This window comes from Alosa alosa, chromosome 1 (genome assembly GCF_017589495.1).
Source record: "Alosa alosa isolate M-15738 ecotype Scorff River chromosome 1, AALO_Geno_1.1, whole genome shotgun sequence".
Lineage (NCBI taxonomy): Eukaryota > Metazoa > Chordata > Actinopteri > Clupeiformes > Clupeidae > Alosa > Alosa alosa.
Window position 1 is genome coordinate 11,738,577 of NC_063189.1, and position 26,830 is coordinate 11,765,406.

The 26,830-nt window shown below is 42.7% G+C and overlaps 2 protein-coding genes across 6 annotated transcripts in view; both read right to left on the reverse strand.

Moving 5' to 3' along the window:
- Positions 1–979: 979 nt before the first annotated feature.
- On the reverse strand, positions 980–11,397 carry LOC125297688 (uncharacterized protein KIAA0040). 2 transcript variants are annotated; one of them, XM_048248140.1, is made up of 2 exons: positions 11,179–11,397; positions 980–2,519 (listed from the first exon to the last, which is right to left on the reverse strand). In XM_048248140.1, exon 2 carries the CDS (start codon positions 1,636–1,638, stop codon positions 1,303–1,305), a length of 336 nt encoding a protein of 111 aa, XP_048104097.1. In that variant the 5' UTR covers positions 1,639–2,519; positions 11,179–11,397; the 3' UTR covers positions 980–1,302. The 2 variants fall into 2 exon arrangements, with proteins under 2 accessions (XP_048104097.1, XP_048104088.1); XM_048248131.1 differs by lacking the exon at positions 11,179–11,397 and adding an exon at positions 4,858–5,068.
- A 1,773-nt stretch (positions 11,398–13,170) lies between these two features.
- Positions 13,171–26,830, reverse strand: part of tnr (tenascin R (restrictin, janusin)) — a 115,530-nt gene continuing 101,870 nt past the window's right edge. For all 4 annotated transcript variants that reach the window (XM_048248107.1, XM_048248113.1, XM_048248120.1 and 1 more), the window contains 7 exons: positions 24,506–24,636; positions 22,369–22,501; positions 21,638–21,789; positions 21,169–21,265; positions 17,999–18,160; positions 17,118–17,281; positions 13,171–16,125 (listed from right to left, as the gene is read on the reverse strand). In XM_048248107.1, the coding sequence (XP_048104064.1) occupies positions 16,006–16,125; positions 17,118–17,281; positions 17,999–18,160; positions 21,169–21,265; positions 21,638–21,789; positions 22,369–22,501; positions 24,506–24,636 (959 nt within the window). In that variant the 3' untranslated portion in view covers positions 13,171–16,005. The remainder of the gene's footprint in view (positions 16,126–17,117; positions 17,282–17,998; positions 18,161–21,168; positions 21,266–21,637; positions 21,790–22,368; positions 22,502–24,505; positions 24,637–26,830) is intronic.

Here is a 26,830-nt window from a genome sequence, read left to right on the forward strand (position 1 = left end):
TATGAAGAAAGTAGAGTAGTACAGCTACTTTGTGTTAAAATGAAAACTAGCAGGACTCTATTTCCTTATCATAATATATTCTTGTTGCAATGATTCCTTGTGAAATAAATAATAATTTGCATCTATTTCAAATGACATTTTACCCACCCATACTAAATATGTTGTGCAATCTTATTACATGGCTCTTCAGAGTGCTACAGAAAGTTCCATTCACATGAATGGGCCTTCCCAACGTTCGGGCCTATGTTAAATCTATTTATTATACGGCTCTTCACAGTGCTAGTAGAACGCTCCATTGACTTGAATGGGATTTCCCAACGTTCGACGGTAAAATATTTTCATGTAATTACTGCTGCAAACATATAATTACCGCTGTCAATGGCAACAGGTTTTGTGCTGCTGATTTAAGTTTTTCAAATCACTTCGCAAGTAGTCCGGTCACTTCTTGCATTGGAACTTCAATAAAAAGTGAAAGCAGACGGTTGATCAGCTGTGTTCTAAAGAATGTTTGATTCAAGTTCAGCATGTGTTGCAAACTATTTGTTTCTCAGCCAAAGCCAAAACAAATAAGCTTCTGACGAAAGCGGTAACAAATAAGTGTAAAGAGACATATCGTGGAGTTTATTTTTTATCGTTTTGGCAAGTAGCCTTTATAATAAATGTCCGTTAGCGGGATAATGTATAGAACGTTGCCCGGTCATTGTGTGGTGAACTACTGGGAAAATAAGTCCCTTCATTTTGGCAAGTAGCCGTGAAACAAGACCCCTCTGCTGGTGAGCGTCAGGGTCCGGTTTGCCCTGTAGGGACTTATTTTTTCAATACAATATCCCGGCATTCTATTATCCCTTCTTTTTGCATATCACCGCTGTCAATGGCAATGGGTTGATTAACGTCTTTCATATCACTCCGCCTCTTATGGGAAGAGTTTGAGATATCCTGTCAGATGTCCGTTAAAAGCAAGATGTTGCAAATTGGTCACAAATTGCACCCAACAATACAGTTTTTACTTTACAATACAGCATACACAAACTCTTTCTCTCTCAAACACACACACACACACACACACACACACACACACACAAACTCTTTTTCTCTCTCAAACACACACACACACACAAACATGGTGAAGGGTTCTTCTGTCAGGCACATTCATTGTCCAATCCGTCAATCTACAGTTTCACGCAGTACCATGATTTGTACCTTTTACCAAAAGAAAGAGTGAAAAAGTAAAAAAGAGAAAGAAATGTGACCAGTCATCCATCTCAGACCTGAGTTTGTACGTAGAGGGTGGTGTCCTCTAGTCTACACCATACTCAATCCCACCACGTCGGGAGTCATAGGTCCAGATTTGACCGAAATCCACAAGTCCTCGTTTTTCGGCTTGCCATTCTTCTTCCGTTGCTTCTCCGCCCTGTGTCCGCCCGCGCCATCTTCGCCGCCGCTGCCGCAGCAACAGCCGCAGCATCGGTCGTGGCGGCAGCAGCAGCAGTGGCAGCACACCACCAGCGCGGTGGCCAACACCACCAGCGGCAGGGCCAGCAGCACCACCAGGCACACCGTGTTGTAGATGCCCTGGTCGTGCTTGCTGGTGGCCGTGTTCCACAGGTCCGAGAAAAAGCCCAGAATCTCCTCCTGCATGGCGGCTCGAGCTCAGACGCTCCCTCTCCCCTGTCTGCCCTGCCCTTCCCCCTCTCAAGCCTCCTGTCGGATCATGTACGGATGCGGGCGGCACAGACGCCGGGTCTGTCTGTTTTTCTCCAGGCACCAAGCGCAGCTGGACAGAGGAGAAAGTGGCAGGAAATCTGATTAAATCCTGTGAAGGGGGAAGCGGCCGACTGTGAGTGCGGGTGTGAGTGGGGACGGGGGTGACTTTCCCATCAGAGAGAAATAATCTTAGTTCAGGCCACTTGATCTCAGTCCGATGCTGCTCTCAGGCTTGCGTCGGCCTCTGGATTGGGTTAACTCCTCTGATGTGGCTGAGCATCCCATCTGAGGGGAAATCTCCCTCTCTCTCTCTCTCTCTCTCTCTCTCTCTCTCTCTCTCTCTCTCTCTCTCTCTCTCTCTCTCTCTCTCTGTGCAAGGCAGGAAGAAGGGTACTAAGGGAAACTGGGCGCACAAGGGGATGGGTGTGGGGTCGCTGGGTTGGTAGATCTGATGCACACAATTATGCTTTCAATCCCAGGAAAAGTGCCTTCCTTGACCCTCCAGGGACCCCGTCTCCAGGGCTGCAGACCAAAGCATGGCTTATGGAATGTGCTTCTTTGAAATCATGTGGTTGCCTCAACCCGATTCCGATCTTGTGTGTGTGTGTATGTGTGTGTGTGTGTGTGTGTGTGGGGTCAGCAAGGCCTGCAGGTCAAGACAGGTCTGTTTTACGAGGCGCGGATTCCAACTCTCGCCGTCACTCACTCGTTCTCTCGCTTCTCTTTGCTCGCGCTCTCGCACTCTCTGGAGAATCCAGCTCTATTTTAATCCTGTCCGATCTGAGTCACGCAGACGTGATGGAATGAGGGCATTTCTGTGGGAGAATGACAGAAGAGGAGAAGGAGAGAAGAGAAAGAAGGGTGAGAAGCAAGTTTTTTCAAGAGATATGAGTTCAGTGAACTACAGTCAGCATATGTATCTGTCAATCTTTTTAAGTGGCTTATTTAGGCTTGTGCTCATTAATTCTTGAAAGTGTAAGCCTTGTTCTGCTCATGGGCTCTACTGAGGGAGTCCCATCAGTCAAGACTAATATCACAATCATCTCAAAACACATGATAATAGTCAGGACTACATGCCCCAAATCACCATGCGGCATCCACTTGGCCTGACCTCGGTTAAATGTTCATCTGTTTTTATCTCCAATGACTTGGAGCATTGCATCTCATCGACTTAAAAATACCTACAGAAGGGTGGGAGTTTGGCTTTTGAGAATGTCTGCTATATCTCATTACACAAACAGGTTAAATTTAGCGGACTGTGGGGGGAAATGTTAAGGATTTGTATAATCAAGCTCTTGTAGGAACAAAAAACCTTGATACAGCAATGTATCAATGTACATTTACGGTTGTTCATTTTACACTAGTAGACCAAGCCTCTGCATGGGCTGATATGCACTGAATGAACGAAGAGGAAGACCAGACAAGGAAATTTGCTGTAGTCATCATCATGTAGTGCTGATTTCTTCCCAGGCATGGTAATGGCATATAATCTGTAACTGTGGGATCGACGCTTGTATTCTGCCTTGACCTTTCAGTCCATGTGTGAAATTGCTTTGGCCACAATCAACCGCACTTCCTCTCCTTCATCACCTAACAGGAAGAGTCTCGCAGCCACGACGACGTGCTCTCTGACGCTTACAACACATCACATTTGTTGAGCTCAGCCTGAGAATGTTGAGAATGAGACTACTCCATTATAGCTGATTCTGTTAATGTTAACGCTGTTAATGCCCACACCTACAGTACCACTCACGACTGCAACGAGTTCAAACACACACCCATGGTATCCTCCATAAGAGTGACTTGTGTGTGTGTGTATTGTTTGAAATAAGGTGGGATGGAGCTGGACTTTAAGCTGTATGTCAACTTAATTAAATGTAAATAATAAATGTGCTGCTTTGGGCAGGTGTCTTGTGTCTGACAGAAACAGGAACAAAAAAAAGTTCAGGCAGAGAACACATTTTCTCACTCAGCTGTAGAAGAGAGCAAATTGATGTGGTTATATGGTTTCATTTAATCTTTTGAGACAGCTTTCACAGTTTTCCTCTGGGAGTTTCCTTGCTTTGAGTTTCCAGCAGCAATTGTTACCAAAGACAATCATTTCTCTTCTTGTGTTAGTGTAGTACTATTGATTTATCAGTATATCGAGGACGTTTTTTTTTTTTTTCACTCTCATTTCTGCTCTTGCAGAGTTTGCAAAGAGGGTGAGAGTGAAGCAGTAAACAGGAAGACTCTCTTGGCTTCAGACAAAGCCAGGATGAGGCCGAACTGTTCTGTGATGGCATCAGTCAAATACTGCTATTTAAAGAACCTCAACTACACATTACAAGACTTATGGACGCGTCAAAATAGATGTTTGATGAAACTGTTACTCAGTAACAAGCTGTTTTCACTAAAAAGTTCATTTAAGAGTACTTTTAAGACTAAAGTATAGTACAGTAAGTACAAGGTATATACTTTCAGAATATATACTGATTTGTCGTTTGGCCTGGTGGATTTTAAACTGACCTCTAATGATCTTCTCATTATACAAGAGAGGGTATTGTCTGACCTTTTGAAGTTTTACGGTTACAAGAAATCTTGAGCTTAACTGAAGAAAAAGAAGAAAAAAAAAACTGATCCATAACCTTCAGATTGTTTGAAATATTACCACATTTACTTAAACCTTTACCCCTGCTTGTAAACACGAGTTATCTCGAGTTAATGTCCCGTGTCTTGTATTCTTCTAATTACAGTAATGCATGCTGGTAGGGGGTTCCACTTAAAATGGAGTATTTGTGCTCAAGAATGATCTGAATCTGAATTCAGTTCTGGTATTCATTAATCCCTTTGTTGACAGTCAACAGATACTGACAAATGTCACTACAGCTCAATATCAGCCAAGCATACACACACACACACACACAAAAACACACACACACACACACACACACACACACACACACACACACACACACACACACACACACACACACTCACACTCACACACACACACACACACACACACACACACACACACACACACACACACAAACATCACCTCCAACAACAACAGCAACTATTTCTCTCACAACAGCTCATGTTCATATTCAACAGTCTATGTAATGGTAAGAACTACACCTGCAGCGTATCATTTCAAATGTTATCATTTACCTTCCCAATCTTCTTTAACAGGTTTCAGAAAGTTGCTTACAGCTTGTCTGTGTTTAGTTCGCTCCAACGTGTCATTCTGTCTATATCCTCTGTCAGTGCTGGTAATGTGTCCACCGTTTTCACCTGAGCGGTGAGTTAGTCCCTGGGTCGGTCTCCCTGTCCCTCCTCTGTGACCATGCTGACTAAAAGAGCCCTCCGTCTGCCCCGCGCACCGCTGAGCCAAGCACGCTGCATTCTTGTGGTTACTTTATAAACACAACTTCCCAGTGATGTCACAAGCAAGGGGGGCAGGGTTTGGGTGTGGGGCTGACGGAAATGTATGAGTGTGCTTCTGTGAATGTGTCTGTGCATGATGTGTGTGTGTGTGTGTGTGTGTGTGTGTGTGTGTGTGTGTGTGTGTGTGTGTGTGTGTGTGTGTGTGTCTGCGTGTGTTGTGAACAACATGGTTGAGGGTGTACAACATCCCTCTACAATAATATGATTAGATTCCATAAAGGTCAGAAAGAGAGTGGTACAGATGCTTGGTAAAAGTGGTAAAGCCAACCTTAGTTTCAGACTTGTTGGTGTTTTTGGTGGCCCTGGCTTATAAATGATGGTATATTCAACACTTTACATAAAGCAACTTGGTCCATGAGTCTTGGTGAATATCTTATGCAAACACCAGAAAAGCAGCCACTGTGAATTTCCCCCTTTGACATAGACTCACTGATTTTAGTCTTGATAGGCAATGTGAGTAATGCTGTGGGTGAGGCCTGCTGTTTGTGAGATTTAAACTGTGAGATTACAGCAGTATCAGTGGACATACTGTGCTGTATGTGTGGTTTTCAAATCAGAAGTCCACTTATTTTTAACTATTTGAGGTTAATTTCTAAACGGCATCCCAGCTGCAGTTTATCGACTGGATTGTAGTTGATGAGTATGAGAGTCCTGTGACTTTGTGCTGGGTTCTCTACAACATCCTCCCACTCTCACAGGAAGTGTGCAGATGCAGAAATGAAAGGTTGGACGCTCATGATCACACCCTTCAGATTTCTCTCAGAGCTGCTGCTTAGTATGTTTCACAGATCACCCCTCACCATCAGATATTACCACAAAATTACATCACCGTGACAACCCTATACAGGAACCCTTAGGTTATGTGTATCATGTGAGCTATACATTGTCATTGTAAAAGGTAGTGTACCAATTACAGTGAAATTCTTATTTGAAAGCTTCTTCACTTGAAAATCAACCAAAAGTGGCCTTTCTTTCAGGCATGGCACTTTGTTGCATGTTGCCTTTTACACTGGAGGAACTATATGAGTTGTCGGAGTATTTAGCAGTAGCGATGAAAGACGCAGTGAAAGACGGCGTGATGAGCAAGCTTTTGTCCAAAGGAAAAAATGGCATCAAATTCAATGTCAGCCCTTCAGTCACCAACAGACTATGTGTATGTGTGTGGTTACTTTTCTGGCGCTCTTCTCTTCAATATGATCATGTTTACTTGATATGTGAATGGGTCTGTCTTTGCTACTGTAGCTGTCCTTGTCCTTGGTCAAAGCGATTGGTCTTTTGTTCACGCAGAACAAGTCTCAGTGCTGATACCTGGGCCATCACATTTTTTCCTATGAAAAGGCACTATACAACCAGTTTTGTCTTTCTGGAAAGATATATGTACCTTTCAGATGATTTTTTTTTTAAATTCTTCCTTTCCAAACAACTTTAGTCTAAATTGAGAATTGCTTTTCTGTTAGCAATCATTCTGTGTAAAAGCTCATTTAGGACCTGTGCCAGTGTGTGTGTGTGTGTGTGTGTGTGTGTGTGTGTGTGTATGTGTGTGTGTGTGTGTGTGTGTGTGTGTGTCTGTCCGACTCTTAGTGAAAAGTTGATCGGGTGGCTGTGTGTGAAAGCTACGGCCAAATATAGTGCAGACCTCTCGTTGCTAACCAGTCGCAAAAGCAAAGGAGGCAGTGAGTCACTGTAATAAAATGTATCAGCTCAGTGCTAGGAAAACAAGGAGGGACTCAAGACAGGGCTCTGTGTGTGTGTGTGTGTGTGTAGGTGTGTGTGTGTGTGTGTGTGTGTGTGCATGGCAGAGGTTCTGCCCTATATGGAGGTGCCCCAACCCTATTTCTAGTTAGTTTTTATAATAAACCAGGACATAAATAGAAAGCTTTTACTTACTTTGGCTCAAACTTTTGTACAACGCACTTTCATTTGTGGCTTGCTCGATCTCTTCAAATGTTTCAAGTGGTGGAAAATACAGATTTCCAAATGTCATTTCACATTATCCAACATTTGCATAAATGGGTATTACAACATTTAAAATGTACTGATAATGATAGGGTGTACTGGGTGTTGCTTTAAGTGTGGGGGTATTGTTTAAACCCTGTCTAAAGTGCTTCATGGGATTCTTTGTGATTTTGTAATCTGTCCTCCAACATCCACCAACACTGCAATCTTCAGTAGCTGATCTTAATAAAGCCTTCGTAAGTAGGCTTCACTATAGTTTCTGGTAATGAGATGTGAAAATAGTTAACATTTACCTTTAAGATTACTAAAGTTAAGTTAAGATTAATAAGGTTAAGGTTATTAAAACTAAAGTACAGCTATAACCTAACTATACATTCATAGCAATTCATACTAACTGGCTGATTCATGTTGATGTGGTGCATTTGTCAACTTGTTGTCAAATTGACTTTACACACCAGTCAAGTGCTATCAATAAGATTAAGCTTTGACATAGTCCCAAAGTAAGTACTACTAGTGTGTCTCCATCATGTAGTAGGTCCAAAAAAATAAATAATGACGTACAGCAGTGGTTCTTAACTGGTCTGGCTTTGGGACCCACAGTTTCCGATGTTCATTTAGTCGCGGCCCATTTATTTGTTTAGTGTTCAAACCAACAGATACGGTGAACTACAGGGTAAGACACGCGCAGTAGGCCTACCTGCAGGTCTACTTGTTTGGAACATGCTAATGTTTGGCATTACATTTGTGAAGTCTTCAACTCCTGATGTAACCTTTCAAAGTACTCGACAGGTTTGTCTTTGACCGGGGTGCTTTGTTTCCATGTGGCATTTTGGTTTTGATGGTTTCATGCTCTCATGTGCCAGCAATTCATTGCACACCACACAGTGGGTTTTCTGTCCCATTTTGTCCTCAATTTAAATGAATCCATAGCCTACTTGCGTATACCACTAAACTGATGTCTAACATGACCTGTCACATTAACATAGTCTATGTCCATGGCAACGACTGATATACAAATAAAGGTCAAATATTAGATCTGATAAAGTTGCACTTAAAATTGCTTTTTTTTTTTAATCCACAAGCTCCACGACCAAGCCAGAACGGTTCCGCGACCCACTTTTGGGTCCCGACCCACCAGTTAAGAAACACTGACATACAGTATTATTACCTTACTTGAACTGAGACAGGGGAAATTTGCTTGCAGCAATACAGAAAGGAAAGTGTTGTGCTCCTCTATTGAAATCATTACATTCTCACACCACAAGCTTCCTGTTTCTTAAAAGAGTCTCTTCCCTCACATACACTCTGTCCAAATGTAATGCTGACTTCAGCAAAAGGAGCATGAGGAGAATGGTGTATATAGTGAGCAGCTAAACATGCACCGTAAGTGTGATCATGACAGTCTGAGCTTCAGGAAAGAAGCACCGATGCAGGCGAGACATTTCCTGCTCGGTGCATTTATAAGAAACCGGTCTCATGCTCTGTTTGGATTGCCTCACGTGGCCAATGTGGTGGGATGGGACACTTTTTTAATTCTTCATTTGAGAAGCCTCACTAACTTTATTTCTGTTCTCAATTATTCATGCTGGCACTCATATTTCAAGGCCCAGTCACTAGTCGCAGGCATTAATTAATCGTGACAGGTACTTGCCCTTCATGAGTTAGTGATTTTCAAAAATCGCAATCATTTAACTATTGGCCCATGCACTTCTCAAAGGAGAATGAGACAGTGCTCATATGCCATTTGTGAAAAGTATTAACACTTAACATTTCTCATTTTGGTAGCTGGCTGTAGATTTTCCCATTATAGCCAAGCCATATATGTAGAAAAATCTCTCACAAGACAGCACATTCATAGTCAGGAAATATTCACTCCTGAGTGCAAGAAACAGTATGGAACAGTATGAACATATGGGCAGTATAGAGACTGCAGGAACATAACTTCATTACTAGGACAGTTGCTCAGATGCTGTTTTGTTATGTCCATAACTTTCCAGATTGATTTGGTACATTTAATCTTACTGCCTGTTTTGCGAACATGCCAAAACAGAACACCAATCCATCTGTCGCCACTCATACATGGCTTTACAGCTTTGTTGCTTTACTTACAATATTCAACACTTGCATTGTGCTACATAAACCATTATCAGGGAATAGCCTGTGCACTAATTCATTTCCCTGGTGATAGGGCCATAAAACTATGCAGAGAGAGAGAGAGAAAGAGAGCGAGAGAGAGAGGTTTCCATATGGACAGTAAGATGCGTTGGATCCCTTCCAGTGAGAGCCAGAGAGCCAAAGATAATAAGTCCCTGTAAAGAAAAGGCCTCCCAGACCTCGAGTAACATGACTTATTTCAACAACGAGGTCTGTAGCCTTAAGAGACACTTTAGCAGATGATAGACTGTGTGCCACAGACAGGACAGAAAGGAACAAAAGCACACGCAGCCAGCGTGCCCAAACACAGTAGCTGAGAGGCTGCGTGCTGCAATGCCTGCGAGCAGCTATATAGCACCACACGGCTGAGAGGCTGCGTGCTGCAATGCCTGCGAGTAGCTATATAGCACAGCACGGCTGAGAGGCTGCGTGCTGTAATGCCTGCGAGTAGCTATATAGCACAGCACGGCTGAGAGGACTGAAAAGAAGCAGTGCTTTCACAGGGCCGCGGGCCTCCAGGCAGTGCCACCGGGCCGCATTCCTATTCTCCTGAGATGACCCGCACTGCGCCCTACAAAGACACATTCCTCATTGTGCCAAATGCAACGCGGCCATTCAAGCACGGTTTACATAGGCACGGAACCAGAGCAGGGACGTCAAGAAAGTGGGTTTGATGTGCAGTGGCAGCAGTACATGCGGGGGCACTAAAAGGCAGCTTCTAAAAGGCCTCATGTGAACAGAATCTTTAAAATAGCATCAATCTTACATCTCTAGTCGCAAATGCTAATTCTATGCATAGATGTGGTATTGCTTTGAAGTCATATTATTCATTGTGAGGTGTGTGTGTGTCTGTCTTGTGCATATAGCTTCGTAAAAATGTCAGTTGGAAGCTGGAAAAGTAGTCATACTGTTGTGGGAAAAGATTATCACTCATTGTTGCTTTGACATACTTTATGTAGAGTCAAGCTTTGATGTACTTTATGTAGAGTCAAGTTTATGTGTTATGACTCCATTCCAGTTATCACTCCACTTGACTCCATACCTGCTGAAATAACTTGAATGTGTATACAGGCGATGGTCTGGTCTTTTATGTGTCTGTGTGGGACACACAATCCAGTGGGGCCTCTAGTCTCTGCTTAAGAAGATCCCCATATTACGCTATCCACAGCATTCACAACAAAATAATTGTCCTTACAGTCACACAGATAAGTGACAATTTATTTGACAATTCTTTCATGAAATTGGCACAACCAAGTCATAAACATGTAATGGCAGGTGCTACTGTATAGTTTGCGTCATGACAGTCAGTCAAGTGATAAGACAGGGTCACATTTTTTGGTAAATTAGGACAGTCCTCACAATACATGGCCGAGCAGATAGCGCCACATGAAAAAAAAAATGTCTGGTGGTACAGAATAGTAGATCTATCATAGCAATGGAGACATGACACATTTATCTCAGAGAAACATTTGTTGTGAGAACAAATGACAGAGTGTGGAAGTTGTCTTGACACTATAACATGCTTATGTTGGGATTGTGACAGGGAGCTAAAATGCCACTGCCAGCTTGTTCCTGGAATTATTTACTTTACTTGATAAGCTTCAGATTTCATCTGAAATACATGTGCCTTAAAAAATATGGCTAATGAGATTTGGCTATTTCCTTTTAGCAAAATCATTAATCATTTTTGAATTTGTTGGAATGGGTTTAAAACATTTTCAACACTGAGATTGAGATTACCATCTTTGACAATGTGCTAAATCTGTAAATTTGACATGCCACAGAAGCTTTATTGCATCACAGTTAAGTAGGCTATGTTATTTGTGACATTGGTGACATGCATTTTCACATATATTCAATCTGAAAACATGTGTATCAAATACAAATCATTGCTCTGAGTGATACAGAGAGCATGCAGATCAAGTGAAGTCTTACCTCAAATTGCCAGCAACTTCATGGGGTGGTGCACAGCTGATTGACCAAGTGACCCTGCGTGCTCGTTGTCTCCTGTAAACAAATATTGCAATAGTTCCTCCTCTTCTTTATCTGTCTGGTCTATGTGCTGTCGCTTCCTTCTCTCCTGCTGTTTTCTGTGGAATCTCTGATTTTTGCGCTCCCCCTAGCCAGTCCTCCCACTGGCGGCCGTGTAGCCTCCCATTCACTTGTCAGGGTTGATTAGCTCTGAGTGCCCAGTGGCTTGTAAAGATTTGGAATCGGGGTTGGAAGTTGTGTATGAGTGTTTGAGGCGTGGGGGTGGGACTGATGGTGTGCCTCGCCGCCTTAGATCAAGCTCATCCCGACAGCCCACACAGGGGAAGGGGCTTCCGTCGGAGAGAGGGCCATCATAACCTCTGTGTGTGTGTGTGTGTGTGTGTTGCTCTGAGCGACTAAGAGCTAGTCTCTGCGTGGTGTTTGTTATACTCACGGGCCACTTGTGTATAAATATCTCTGCACTGGTGCTAATCTGCGGCTCAGCGTGCTGTAAGAAGGACGCTGAGAGTGAAGAAGGTAATGAGGGTTTAATGGAAGCACTGGCCTACCAGTGCGCTGCTTGTTCAAGGATCAGGAAGGTCAAAGGTGTGTGTTTATTTGTGTGTGTGTGAAACTCCATGGCTGACCCTGTGAGAACTTTAGCCTTGAACTCGGGTTGACATTGTACTATTTGTCAGAGTAAGTGTTTCTGGGTCTAGCATTACTGAAACAAGAGGATCTTGTTTTTGAATAGCCCAAACACTTCAGGTCTGACCTATAGCACAGTGGTTTGCTAGGGTTGACAGATGCAGAATTTGCTCTGAAACATCCTTTCTGCATTGCTTAATAGCCTTTGGTCCAGTGAGTTGGCTTGTTATTTCACACAACAAAGTTTGAAGAGATATGACAGAAATACAAATAAAACATTAGTGTGAACAGTGAATCATGAGCCCAATAGCAGATTACATTAAAACGTGTGCATCTAAATGGAAATTAACAGTATGATTTGAAATGCATACAACATTCCATACACTCATATCTCATTGGATTACTTGCTAATGTGTTGTAGTACTCATTTGGGAGATCAAGGACAGAGAGAGGGAGAGAGAGAGACTTATTGAGAGATGAAGATATATGAAGGTTATAAATAAGGTTTTAGGGTGTGGGAGAGAAGGGCTTATTTCCTGTGTTGATATGGCTCTGCTCTCATGAATGTTACTACTGTCCACCATGATTTTAAAACTCTGCAACACCACAACATGGGTGTCAAATGGAGAAACAGAGAGAGGAGAGACATATACAAAATGCCCATAAGATTACTGGAAACATGGAACACAAGGAGAGAAGGAAATTGTTTTGGAAGATTTTATTAATATGTAGAAAATGTATTAAAAAAGGAACTATACAGCACGTTTATGCCAAACTAGAACTAATCTGATCCATAGCATTAATATTCAAGGTTATCCAACGAAACTCTGTCACAGCATAAGAGCCTCCCGAACCCATTTCCACATTGTCAGCATCTTCATGGCATGCAATATTCATATCTCTGGGGATATTGAGAGTCGTGGAGGTAAAAGAGGTAAAGGATTTCAACATTCATCAAATTCCGCAAAAAAAAGAAGAACATGTTACTTTCTGTTTTAAACTGTGAATGTCTGTAATTGTGACATGTAGGCATGTGTATCTATATATAGCGTTTCGAGAATAAGAGAACAGAAAATAAAAGTTTAGGACAGAGTGGACATGAGAGAAGGGGATGTGGGACACAGGGCTGTCCAAGTGATCTGCCTGACACACATTTCAGACTGTATAAAGTTTGACTTGTGAATGGTTAAGAGGATGAGAAAGACAGCCAAGCATGGAGGCTTGGAAATGCTTCTACCATATGCTGAGCAAATAAATAATGGAGCAAAATCTGTAGTGTGCCTATCTTGAAAGGGAAACAGAGGGGGGCTGGGAGTTGAGGATCACTATTTTTAGTCATTGTGGAACATTACACGTCCAAGTTCTCATCGTCTTAACACTTTTTTTTTTATTGCATGTATTGTTGCAGTATGGATTATCTCATTGTCTGCCATGTGTGAGTCCAGCTACTGACTACTCATTTGAACAAGTCTGCATTGGCTTTATGTAATCGACACAGAGTGGCAGTGTGGGACGGTCTCATATGGTCCCATATCGACGGGGGCCTAAGTGTTTGACCGGAGCACAGCGCAGGCCAGTGTCGTCCCTCTGAGGGGTGGCCTGTGTGTGACTGTGAGGAATGCCAGATGAAGACACCACACAGCCGCTTCCAGGCCTCATTAGGAGGGAGTTTGTTAGTAAACTGGGGCTCAGTGAACTGTGCCATTCTAATACACAAGGGGACCAAAGTAGCATATGGGGCCATCAGTGCCACTCCCCAGCACCACCCAACAGGAGTTATGGTGAGAGACAGTAAGTGTGTGTGTGTGTGTGTGTTGTTAGGTAGGGAGCTCTTCATTGAATTCTATACATGTAAATAACTCTCAAACAGAACTAATATAATCCTACCTGGTGAAATATCAATCATTTATACTGCAGATCTGCACACATCAAATGAAAGCAGAACAACAACATTCAAACCTGATTATGCGTTGAAGTGTAATGTCATAAAATGGGTCTACGTTTGATACTGTTCATGTTTTGTATGCATGAATACATTACTGTTAATTATGGGCCTCACTCTTGCATTTCCAGTTCTCGGTGTTATCCATTACTCTTTGCAACTGGGCTTAATCACATTTGCATTTTGTTGAAAGCAGACACACAAACCAACAAAATACAATCTGAAATGAAAAGAGGAATTGCGAGGTGAAATAAGACTTCTCCAGCGACGTGGAGGAAAGCCTGAATTACTAAACAAAACATACATACATGGTTTAGGTTACATCACTGTTTGTTAGAAGATTATGAAATATCTTCAGATTTTAAATAAAGTGGTTATTGGTAATGTAGGCATATGGGTGTCAAATGTGCTGAAACGTTATACTTCTTGAGGTAAAATCACATTGTTTGAGTAAACATAAAATACAACACTTATCAGAAAGCACAAAGGGACATTGCATCTGTTACAGTCTTCCATCTACAATTCTCCATAAAGCCATAATTTTCATATCCTGTACAAAATACATTGAGGCAAAGGCAATCTACTGAGCAAATACACATCCTACTCTAGCTTTTAAAAGAAGAACTCGTTCAAGGGATCGCCAGCCACTCTTGTCAGAGTTCACTCTGCCACTGCCTGCCATGTGTCGCTTCCTATCTGGTCAATTTGTTCCAGAGAAGAAAAACAAACACTTCTTTCTCGAGACGTTATCGTGACACATTTCCTCGGTCACGCTGGTGACATTAATCATATTTTTGACATGCTAAACAGTTTTAGCGCCTTGTGTGACATGCTGCATAAGTCGGGGGCGGTTAGAGCGGAGGTTTTGAGATGTGTCAAAGTTTATTGGCATCTACCATGGACGCTAAGACCGACTGGGCTCTTCCCTGCACTTATAGCACATGTTAATAGTCTAGAGGACACACAGGAACATGGAGTCACTGACAATTTCAAATGGAAAGGAATAAGAACATTAAACCACGCAGAGGCATGGACAGGATGCAAAGGTGCACTGGGTGTTGTTGGAACATCTTACTCTCTATAAGCGCTGTTTTTCAAAATACACTGAAATGGGTGCAGATGAGAGGGATTGTTTTTTTTTTTAGACAGATTTCTTGGTGGTCAGTTACATACTGAAATCTAAGGTAATGTTCAGTAAACCCACAACAAAAGAGCAGGAACAAAGCACCTTTCTGAAATAATAAAAGCACAAAAACACAATTTAATCAACAACTTACTGACTCGTATAACTATTATGCGGTTAGGATTGCAATGTAGATGGTCGAAGTAAATATGAATATTTTATGGGAATTCTCTAACAATTAGCTGGGTAGGGTCATTCATGGGTGCATTTACTTCAAATAACATAAATAAATCTGTTACATTTTAGCAATTCTAGCCAATAAATTGATTAACTGAATAATACATTTGTATTTTTTAGTAATGCTCTTACGCACATCTTTGGCTCTCTTGTGAGGAACAAAAGAGAAATGGGCTTGAAATATAGGGACTCTTTTCTTGCACAATAAAAGGACTTTATAGATTTGCCATGTGACCTCTTCAGGTATTTACATTTTTGTGTAATTACAAACCTATAGCTATAAATAAGAATAAAGCCAACCCGGGGCTACAAAGTAGATTTCAGTTCATACTAAATGCAAATCTACAATGGCTGGTCAGAGAGCATTCCACTCAAACAATAGTCACTAATTTGACTAAAGAAGGTGAAGCTTCATGGAGTGATCACATGTATTCAGTTACAATATCAGTTATAAAAATAGAGGCATCTTAAGGGCATTATGTTTTTTTGTTTCTTTTTTTAAAGTCTTTTTTTTCTCAAACAGGAAAAAAATAACAGCTTCTCTGATTCTTCTGGCTCGTGATGTTGCTTTTATATATATAGATTTATTTTTCTTGAGGGCATGTGCATGTGTGTGGGTAACATCTTTACAGCCCTCAACTCTCCAAGGTAGGTAGCACTACCTGCTTCACATAAAAGAAACAGCCTTAAAACTATAGCTCTTCTATGGACTGTGTTGTCTTTTTTGTGATCATTTGTAAATAAATGACACAGCTTTACCTATCCTTCTCCCATTCTGTGTAAAAATAGGGACAACCAGCAAAACAAGAGGAGAGGGTTAGAGGATGAGGTTACGGGGGGATTATAAAGGGGTAGACCGCCTGCGCTTTCCACTTATGCTCCGGTAGTTAAATGGCCGCATCTTCATCTCCACAAATGGGATGGAGAACTCATGTCCTTTCCAGTGGTACCAGTTAATGCCCTGCAAAAAACAGAGATGCCATTAGACAGGGAATCAACAGGGTCCGAAGTAGGGGTCAGGCTTTTGTTTGGTCGTAATCTATCAGTATGTACAGGTACTGTTCAGGTACTGAAATGGATTGAAACAGTAAAGTCACATTGATTACAAATGTAATCTTATCTATCAGAATATGTGTTCTGGGGTGACCAGTCAATACACACTCTCTGTTAGGATGCCCTTAAGACAAGACAAGATACTGTTTATTCCCCAGACACTGATGTAAGAGTCTACTGACTTGCTGAACCCAGTTCAGACTGAGAGAGAGACAGAGTGAGTGAGTGAGTGAGTGAGTGGGTGAGAGAGAGAGAGACAGAGATCATCTGATTCTAAGACAGAGAGAGAGAGAGAGAGAGAGAGAGAGAGAAAGAGCCCCTGTCACTTATTCATATTCATCCACACAGTGCAGATCTCATCGTGTCACAATTAGATGCGCTCAATATTTCATTATGGTTTACCGTACAGAGCTTTCCCTGACACGCTTGAACTCACAGTGCAGTCTGGCCAAATCTGCTCAGTCTTCACTAGGACTGGAGCAGGCACCACAACAGCTGGGGTAGTGGCATTCTCCAGGTGTGGAGCGCTAAAGGAGCTAGATGTAGATGACGCTGACTTGGAAGGAACGCACCTACGCCAAAATGGTTATTTATTCACATTCTATAGCTATTTCCAGGTCATTTTGAATGTTTTAAACTAACATTCATAGGCGTACTAACTTTAAGGACATCCATCACCACTAATACAGAACTTCCACATCACTTTCGAGAATAGACGTGACACAATAAATCGGCCAGACTTGCATGACTAACCCACAACTCTTGCAGGAGGTTCCTTGTCTTGGCTGTGGTTTCCCTTTCCTGTTGTTCTCTGCATATGGGCTTATCAGTTAGACTTTCACAGCTGCTGTGTGCAGTGTGTGCACCCTGAGGAGCAGCTTGGAAGAGGGCTGTGCTCACCTGACTGTGTCTGGACTCCCCGTACTTGCCGTTGAGGTTGGCCCGGTGGCAGTTCTTGTACCACCAGGCCCCTTTGTAGGAGAGCGCACAGTTGGTCACGGCAATGTCATTGTCCCTGTCCTTGGTGGAGAAGGGTCGGCCCTGGTGGTAGGTGAGCGAGTCGCCTGTAACCAAGGAGACAAGTGGCCGTGTTTTAAGACTCAGTCTCTTTTCACAGTGACTGTTTGATTAGACTAGAGCTAGAAATGTCAGCAGGCTTTAATATCACATCATTTACATACGACTGGTCTGGTAAGAGTGACACAGCAGCAGTGCTGATCAAGCAATCCTTAAGCTACATGGCACCTGCTCACATATCTGATGAGTATTTAATTATTGGTACAATATACCGCTTGGTTTCTGAGCAGCGTACCGTTTTAGAATCTGACCTTTTTAGAGCAGGAAATAAATAAATGGCCATTGAAAAAACAAAGTAGGGAAACCATAACCACTAAGTAGTTACCAAGTAGTAACCCAGTAGTAACCAAAGTAGTAACCGCAACCACTCACGCAAGCAGTAATGCAAAAAGCTAATGAGCTTGGCACCGCCTTTCAGGGATGGATTACTGAACGGGCCTACTGGGCCCAGGCCCAGGGGCCCTGAAGCCCAAGCCTTTGCATGGAATCATTGCCTCAATATCAACAAATCAGGATGTAAGCTATGAATCTGATTGAATTTAGTATTGGCCATCTCCAAAATGCACCAGAATACAGGAAATCACATCAAACAAAGGACCCCCAAACCCCCCCTCCCACATATACGACAATAAGTGGGGGGCCCTTAATACATCTGGGCCCAGGGGCCCGCAAAGTTCATAATCCGCCCATGCCGCCTTTGTTACCTGCCGTGCCGTTGTACTCCCCTATCCTCAGTTTGTAGAGGCTCCTGGCATCCCCGAGGACAAACTTATCGTAGGTGGCATACACAGACTCCTGTCCATCTTTCATGTCGATCCGCATCTCATAACGTCCTTGAGATGAAATCCTCTGAATGTTGTCCAAGCCTGAATTGGAGGGGGAGAAAAAAACGTACACTTCAACAAGCACGTCGTCTCTGCATCCCTGGCACACCCACTCACAGATGCCCCCTACAACGCCCCTTCCCCCTCCCTAAACATGTGCCGCATGTAGATAAGAAGATGCCATGCGAAGTCAAAGCTTTCCCCTGTCAGTCAGTTTGTCCCTGCAGTCCTTTTTCCTCACCTGTCCTCCTGGACAAACAGAGGCGATAAGAACCAAAAAGCTGGCTGATTACATCACATCCTCCCGAAACGCCTCAGACTGGGCTATAAAAAGATGAGAAATCTGATCTCTCTCTTTTTTTCCTCAGAAAGAAAAAAAGAAATCGGCTATGTAGTAATTTAGGATTTAGGACATTTCCAATATCTGTCGAGCAGTTCGGCAACGTAGGGGATGGGCATAAAGTTGTCTTCGCTTAAAGAAAGAAAGATACTGAGCTGTGCTGGAGCGACAGCAGCTGAGATAGAAATCAACATTACAAACCTTGCAGGCCCACAGTGATAGGAGAGAAGCCATAGCCATATTCCGATTTGTAAAAAACACAGAGGGAAGCCTCATTTACAGTATAAAAGTGGACTATCACACTGTGTGACACAGATAACACTGACTTTCAATTTGCTTAATTATAAAGGATTAAAAGTGCATCAGGAGGCAGTGTTAATCAGTTCTGGTTAATACAATATTATACTGAATATTCTATAGTGTAATCTCCTATCGTTTTATGACCTGCTCCTGAATTCAAAAGAAATGAGGGAGAAAATTAAAACAAGATAATCGTCTCAACCAGCAAATTTACTTGCAATGGACCATTTAGTGTTTCCTTAAATTGGCCATTATTTGCACAGCAGCAGGTCAAGGAGCTAGGGGAATGTGTTGCGTTATTGAAACGATAATTTTCAACACTGGGTTAGTTTGGTTGATGGAGATGGAAACAATATGGCCTTCACATTTAAGAGCTTATCAATCTTCAGTATCAGCTTGGGCTGATATTACAGCAATGTGATTTGGCAAACCAATGCAGAAAAGGGATTAGGCTTTCCCCTCATCAATTAAAAGGTCAGAGATACTCTAAGAGGACACATATCTACACAGATTCCAATACTTGCTCCAAATCATACATCGGCTTTGATGACAGATTTCCATAAAAGGTTATTAATAGCGAGCTGGACAAATTCTGAATTCACAATTTCTCAAAAGCCACATTGTGAGAATAAATGTCCTTTATTTTACATTCCAACACTGACAACCTGTATCCTATGTCTATGGAATCCTGTTTACGCCACTTGAAAAAAAAACTGCCTGATACTAAGTCAAAATTATGAGATTTTAAGTTGTAATTATGAGATTTAAAGTCATAATTATGAGATATAAAGTCGTAATTTTGAGATTTAAAGTCATAATTATGAGATATAAAGTCGTAATTATGAGATTTAAGTCAAAATTATGAGATTTAAAGTCGTAATTATGAGATTTAAAGTCATAATTATAGGATATAAAGTCGTAATTATGAGATATAAAGTCGTAATTATGAGATTCAAGGTCATAATTATGAGATTTAAAGTCATAATTATGAGATTTAAAGTTAGGGTTGCCAACCGTTCCGTAAAATACGGAATCGTCCCGTATTTGAAAGGAAAAAGATGTGTTCCGTATTGAACTGATACTACACACTACACACACACACACACAAACCACATAGCTTACTGTATATCAATACCCCCCCGACCCCAGTAACCCTATTTAAAGTCGTAATTATGAATTGAAATCTCTTAATTATGAGAAATAAAGTCACAATTTTGAGATTTAAAGTCGTAATGATGCCTGTTGATTATACCTCTAAAGACATTGCTGAAATAAACTGTTACAGTAGGCTACAGTGTGCAAACAGTAGCCTTACAGTTTTATGTCTAAACTACAACTAGCTAAACTGAGCAGAACCAGAGGGCTCTGGCAGAACAGCAAGCAACAGCTCATGACCTTTTGGGTTCACTTCCTGGGTTAATAATCTCAAAATTTCGATTCAATCTCTTAATTATGAGAAATAAAGTTGTAATTTTGAAATTTAAAGTCGTAATTATGACTTTAAATCTCATAATTACGACTTTAAATCTCAAAATCTCGGGCTTCTATATATGTCTATACATGTGCAAAGGCAGGGCATGATGGCAGAGCACTGTCTGATGAGTCCTGAGCCCCTTAATGATTCATGGTCCTCTTTCAAATAGGAAACAAACAGAAATATCTCATTGATATTCATCCAATGATACCGAGGAGTCGAAATAAACAAAAATAGCTTAATGATATTCATGCATTTTTTATCGCCATGACAAAACAAAGCTATACAAACTGGGTCATGAAGGAACTATTCATTTCTAATGAAAGTGTTTGGAGAGTTGTAATGAGCTTTGCAGAAACATACCCACAGAGCAGAGATGTAGAAACAGGAGGAATTGTTATGTATGAAATTGGAAATTTTCCTCTAAACAATACACACTTAAAAAAAATTCAAAGCTGGACACACTTCATTACTGACAAGCATGGATCTATTGTCCCAAATGTAGGGACACACACACACACACACACACAAAAGACACAGACAGACAGACAGAAACACATACACACACACAGAGAGAGAGAGAGCAGTGTGAGACCTGCTGAATGTTAGATAAGGTGAGAGTGGAACACTGGACACAGCTGTTTAATGATAGATCTGTGCTCATTTCAGAAATTGAATCTGGCTCCAGTGCCCATGGCCTGAAATGACCATCAGTAAATAAAACATATGTTTTTTTCGTCTTGTAGAAAGGCAACGAAATCTCTTTAGGTGGTAGAAATTCAATTTTGCGGGCAAAATAATTGGGTTAAATATCCCATTCCATTCCACTAAAATATTTAGGAAGCCAGGTCAGCTTGCCCAAATATCCCTCCATGGTGGGCACACTAGAGGTCAGGTGGGCACACTAGAGGTTAGTGCTGCTAGACACCTACTCACCTAGCCAAAACTCGTCCTCCAGGTTGCCAAAACCACTCCGGTAGTCACTCCATTTCCTGGAGAAGTCCGTCAGGCCATTCTGGCGTCTCTGGAAAACCTGAAATACAGCAACCACCAGCAAGGTCTGGTTACGTGATGCCAAGCAACATACAGAATAGGCCGATCATCAATAAAAAATTACCATCAATTTAAATGAAATTACCAAAAATAAATGCCCTTCAATAACAAAAACAAAATGAAACATTGTAAGCAGCAATGAGACATTAATAGCCATGCACAATAATGCAAACATTCTAATATACACAATATTCCCTGAACACAATATTCCCTAAACGAAAACACCAAAAAACTGCTCAAAGGTTTAGACTTTAAGTAGTGGTATGGGACATAAGTGTGGTTTCACTAAGGCACCATGTAAAATGTGAACCACTTTATTGTGTGTGTGTGTGTGTGGGGGGGGGGGACTTACGAGCCAGCCTCCTCCGTCGGTGGTCATGTCGCAGTAGACCTGCACACCCTGGCTCTGGTCTCTGTTGATGTAGATGGTGTAGACGCCGCTCAGGGTCTCGCCGTTCAGCAGGTGCTGGGCGCAATTCTGCGGGGTGGCGAACAGACGGTTTCCTGTGGCGGTGGGGGTGGGGTGGGGTGGGGTGGCGGTGTAGGGGGCAGGAAGAGGTTACAAGAGCTGCAGTTGCATTGTTACTGGAGAGCAGGTCAAGCATTCATGCAAGGAGTGTACTGTACCTATTCTTTGCCTCTACCTGCAGGAGAAGGAGGGCCACATTGGCCCCTGGTCTAGTTCAGAGGCATTAAAGCACTGTTGTTTGCTAAAACTAAACACTGGCGTAGGAGGAGACGGTAGGTTTGTGGGTTAACATAACAGAACTGCGGCTCTGAATTATGCATTGAAAACACTCCAGTGAGCAATATCAAAATGTAATGAGGACAAGCAAAACAATAGCAAACAGTGCTGTAGTTTAGCGGGAGTGCAGCTACTTGACTTCGGTGTTTATCCATCTCTTAAACCAAGAGGGAGATTAAAAGGCCTTGCAAATATGAATTAAAATCAGACATTTTGTGTACCAGCGTATTTCAGCTTGGTTCAGCACTGAACGCCTCCTGTGAGTGAGTAAAGGCTAACTGCTACTTCGGCTACTTAGGTTCGGGTGAGGGGTGAGAGTGCCCCCAGGCTATTCGTACCGGTGGTGAAGGCAGTGGAGACGATGGCGCTGGTCTCCAGGCCCCGCGCCGCCTGCAGCCTCACCGTGTACTCCGTAGTCTCGGCCAGGCCCTCCAGGCGGATCCACGTGTCCTCAGCATCCAGGATCAGCTCCTGGGGACCAGACAAACAGCATCAGAAATGGGCACCAGCCCAGTGTTCCAGATACCCCTTCTCTCTCTCTCTCTCTCTCTCTCTCTCTCTCTCTAAAACCAAGATGGAGAAAAAAGCATGAGCAGTGTGAAGTACATCACTGATGTACCTCACTAGGGGACTGTTGTGTTCGATACATCTGACTGAAGCATGACCCAGAAAGAAAAACATAATCTTGTGACTGAAAAGAAAAGACAAAAACAAAAAAACGCTTGCAAAACTCAAAACAGTACCGAATACAGTACATCAATACACTCCAAAAGTCAAAACAGTACCGAATACAGTACATCAATACACTCCAAAAGTCATTTCATGTTCCTCTCCCCCTTAGCTTTCCTCCCTTGACTATCAAAACATCAAGTCCCCTGCCTGGGCAAAGGAACCTTATCAGGTCAGGGCATTGAACGATGGAACAGGAAGGAAATCTATTTTAGTCTTAAACTCTTGACAGCTTTGTTTCTTTCACTTGTTTTCTGGCTCATTTCCTTCTTTTTCAACAAATACACTCTTATCAAAACAATCTGTTATGAAAGTGTCAAAGAGCTCCTTTCCATATTTATATTCTTCTGTCTTTTTTCCATCTTTCTGTGAAGACCAAACAACAATCTGTTCCCTAAGTGGGCTACAAGTGACAGCAATGTAAGCCAATGCCATTGCCATGGCTCTGAGCCATGGCACACATAAAATATATGAGGGCGGGATAAAATATTCAGCCATTTTGGGGGGGAAATTGCCCTTTTTAAGAAATATGTTGCCTGAATTATGCAGTGAGGCAGCCTTAGAATGAAGTTAAAATGTCAGTCACTGTTTACAGGATAATGCGGGAGACTGTCATTCAGGTGATTCATAAGGTGATGATGACTTAGAGCTTGGCACAGAACTGCACCGTAGGGCACTGTGAAGTAAATGAAGCATCAGGCACTTGGCGTGGGCTGGGACCTTCATTGCTCTTATCCTGGTGGAAGCTTGCAGGCTGTTAGCTCTTGTGTTATAGCTGAGCTATCTGTGCACCCTTCTATCCGTACCCGTAACTGCATGCTTCTGTTGTTTGAAGTCCTATTATTCCGGTTGCCATGGTTCTGCTGGCACAGACTCGAGAGGTACACTATGTGCTTTTCATTCTAAATGATGTCCGAGTAGGTCCACCTCCTGAACATGTGTTAGGTCGACTGTAAATTCTACCAATGTATGTGTTGACAACAGTCACCCCTGAGTGCAGAGGTTTAGGTGAAGAATCCATGGGCTGGACAGTAACACTGCACACCACTGACACCCACTGGACAAACACAAGCAATGCCCACATGACACGGTCTTGGAGTGGCACAACTATGGCACGTTATCAGTAGGTCAAATCACTGCTCTACCAAGACCACTGGGATCAGAGGGACACATGGTAGGGGTACATAGGGGCTGATTACAATTGACACTGATATGAAGTAAATCAGTGGAAAGTGGAAAGCGGAAAGCGTTTTTGTCATTAAAAAACAAATCCCATCTCAGATGACCCTGCTAGTTTATTTGATGAAGTTTGATCTAGCCTACTTTAAAGATTTTAATTAAAATGAGGGATAATTATGTAGCAAATGAAACTTTATGAATATGTAAAGTGTTTCCTCTCCAAGGCTATAGGGCTGGAATATTGTTTCATAATGTGCACATCAGACAGTTAACCTTGGTCTACTGAAAAGAACTGTCTGAATGTATCATCTGCAAGCTGCAAGTCTTAAAGCAATTACATAAATTAAATGTTGCACTCATGCTGGTATTATGGAACACCTAATTGATATTTGGCTTGCAGACATAAATTGCCTTGTTTAAAAATGAATGAAGGAAACTGAACATTACTATGGAACCTTTCTGTGACTCTTGCAACATCTTGCTCATCTCCAATGCAACACGCATCTCCACACACTCCGACACGCTCGCTGTACAGGAGCTGAGCACTGCTGAGTGATTTGCACTTGCCTTGCGACTGCCGTCAGCAGACTTGTACGTCAGCATGTAGTTGTCGATGTCGGCAAGGGGCGGTTGCCAGGAGATGAGGGCACTCCGGTGGTTGACCTCGCTGGCCGTCAGGTTCTGCGGGGCGTCCATGGCTGCGGGACCAGACGGGGGGATGACAGTCAGTTACTCAGCGGCTCGACACACAGACTTACAAGTATGGCCCTTGTCGGCCTGATGAGCACCCCCTCTCCCCTTCCACCCCCCTCGCCTTCCAACCTAACAGTCCATGCCCGTATCCTCCCCCTTCCTCTCGACCCTTCTACCCAGCAGGTGTTGAGCCCAGTTGAGGGACGGCGACAGCGCGGCCATTAGCCGCATGTTAACACACCGATAACCTCTGGACGAGCCAGCTGAGACGCGTAAGTTCTAGTGACAGCTCCTCTGCAATCTGGGGGGGAAAATGACATGCAGTGGGTGTGGAGCGGGAGCAGGTAGCGTTGCGAGAAGCCTTATCTGACAGACTGCCACTCTCCTGTGCACCTGGGAGGCTTCGCCACACACTGACGGCCAGTGAGCTGTCGTTTCCTTTCGCACAAATCTTGTTTCAGATGGCAATGATAGACACGCCTCCTCCCCCCTCTTTCTTGATCTCATGGTGGGAGTTTGTGTCGACAATTTGTTCCAATGAGGCAGCACTTGCTTCTCAGAGGTAATTATATGCCTAACCTGAGAAATCAGGCAGTATGAATAGGGCACCGAGTACTAAATTGAACTCAGCAACCTCCTACTGACTGGGCATACAATTGATGTGGTATGTATTCAACTCCAGTAGAGTAGGCAAACAGGCTTAAATAAAACATTAATTGACATTGGTAAACAACTAAATGTATTGTTACTGCAGTATTTTCCCTGTAACTACCTCAGTTAAAGCTTTTAACAGACGTGCAAGATGTACAAAGCTATGATATGCCAGACAAGTCCATCATCATGACCCTGCATATTTGCATTTAGATTGCAGAATGAAACTCTTGTCCAAGTGTGAGAACAAACAGCAGATCTGCCCAGTTTTAGGCTCTTTTCCCAGGAGCTCCACAATCACATCCAAAGCTGCCAAAAAGCATGACACCGTCAGATAGAAAGAGGGAGTCAAGAGATAAAAGAATTATTGAAGATGTTTGTTTTTTTTTGGGCGCTGCTGTTGTTCATTGTGGGCCATGGATTCATTGTTCATTTTTATCAGAGCATAGCAGGACTTAGCTGAACGATGTTATTAGAGCATATCTGCTGTGTGATTAAATTGGCATTAAATTTGCGAACAAAAGCGATTGAAGTTGGGCAAAGCCAAGCAGACGCCATTAAAGGGGACTGCACGTCGAGATTTTGTCGGAAAAAAAGCTGACATCGGGGTGGTAAAGTCAATGGTCTGTGACTTTTCAAAGAGCAAATTAATTTCCTCTAAACAATGTAAACTAATGAAGTATTCACAGAAAGCCGGGTTGATTAAGGATGAGGTCTACTGCCTTCGAAAGACCTTTCCGGTGAGTAAGGGAAATAAGTAAAGCATTGGTTCTCAGGTTCCTGGTGTGTGGAGCATCTGTAGAGGCCCCCAACCCAACACCCCCACCCCCACCCCACCCCTCCCCCCACCACAATAGCTGTGCTCTCTCTGCTTCATTGCAAAGGAGATCGAGGGAACGGTGCTGCATCTCAACTCCCACTGGGAAATCAATGTCTTGCTGACTGGGGCTTTTTTTTTTGCTTGGAAACTCTGAAAACAAAGTTGAATTGCCCCAACTCTGCTAAACTGGAACATTTCCGTTCCTTGTAGTCACATGGTAAGGTGTGACATGTTCATACATCAAGCCGCTACAATGCACAGGGCGTTAGAACGCCAAGCTTGAAGAGCAACCACCTCTCTCTCCACTCGGTTCCCAGAGAAAGTGGAAATGAGGTCGGTCCACTCACTCCTGGGGCTCCCATCTGTCCAGGCTCCACATCACCGGTCAGCTGAATGCACCTGCTTAAACCCGTCACTAGCATCATGATTAGCCTGACTGGCTGGTGGGCTTGGAGCAGTGATTGAAAGAAGCCATGCAAGACAGGGCTGGACAGGAACTACACTTGCAGGAGACTCTCCTGAGGTGATCTATTACAGATCAGCTCAAAACGTATTTGACCATTATTCAGACATTGAACTGAGGGCCGCCAAAGGGGTGGGGGGAGAAAAAACAACCTGGAAAATAATTCCCATTTGTATCATTTTAATGACCAGGTTGCATCTCTACAGTTTATATTTATTGCATTAAACACATTTTAATTCATAACTGAGGCTAAAACTGGCAAAAC

What these genes read in the sequence shown, in the direction of transcription:
- LOC125297688 (XM_048248140.1), bottom strand. Translation starts at nt 1,638, where the DNA reads ATGCAGGAGGAGATTCTGGGCTTTTTCTCGGACCTGTGGAACACGGCC.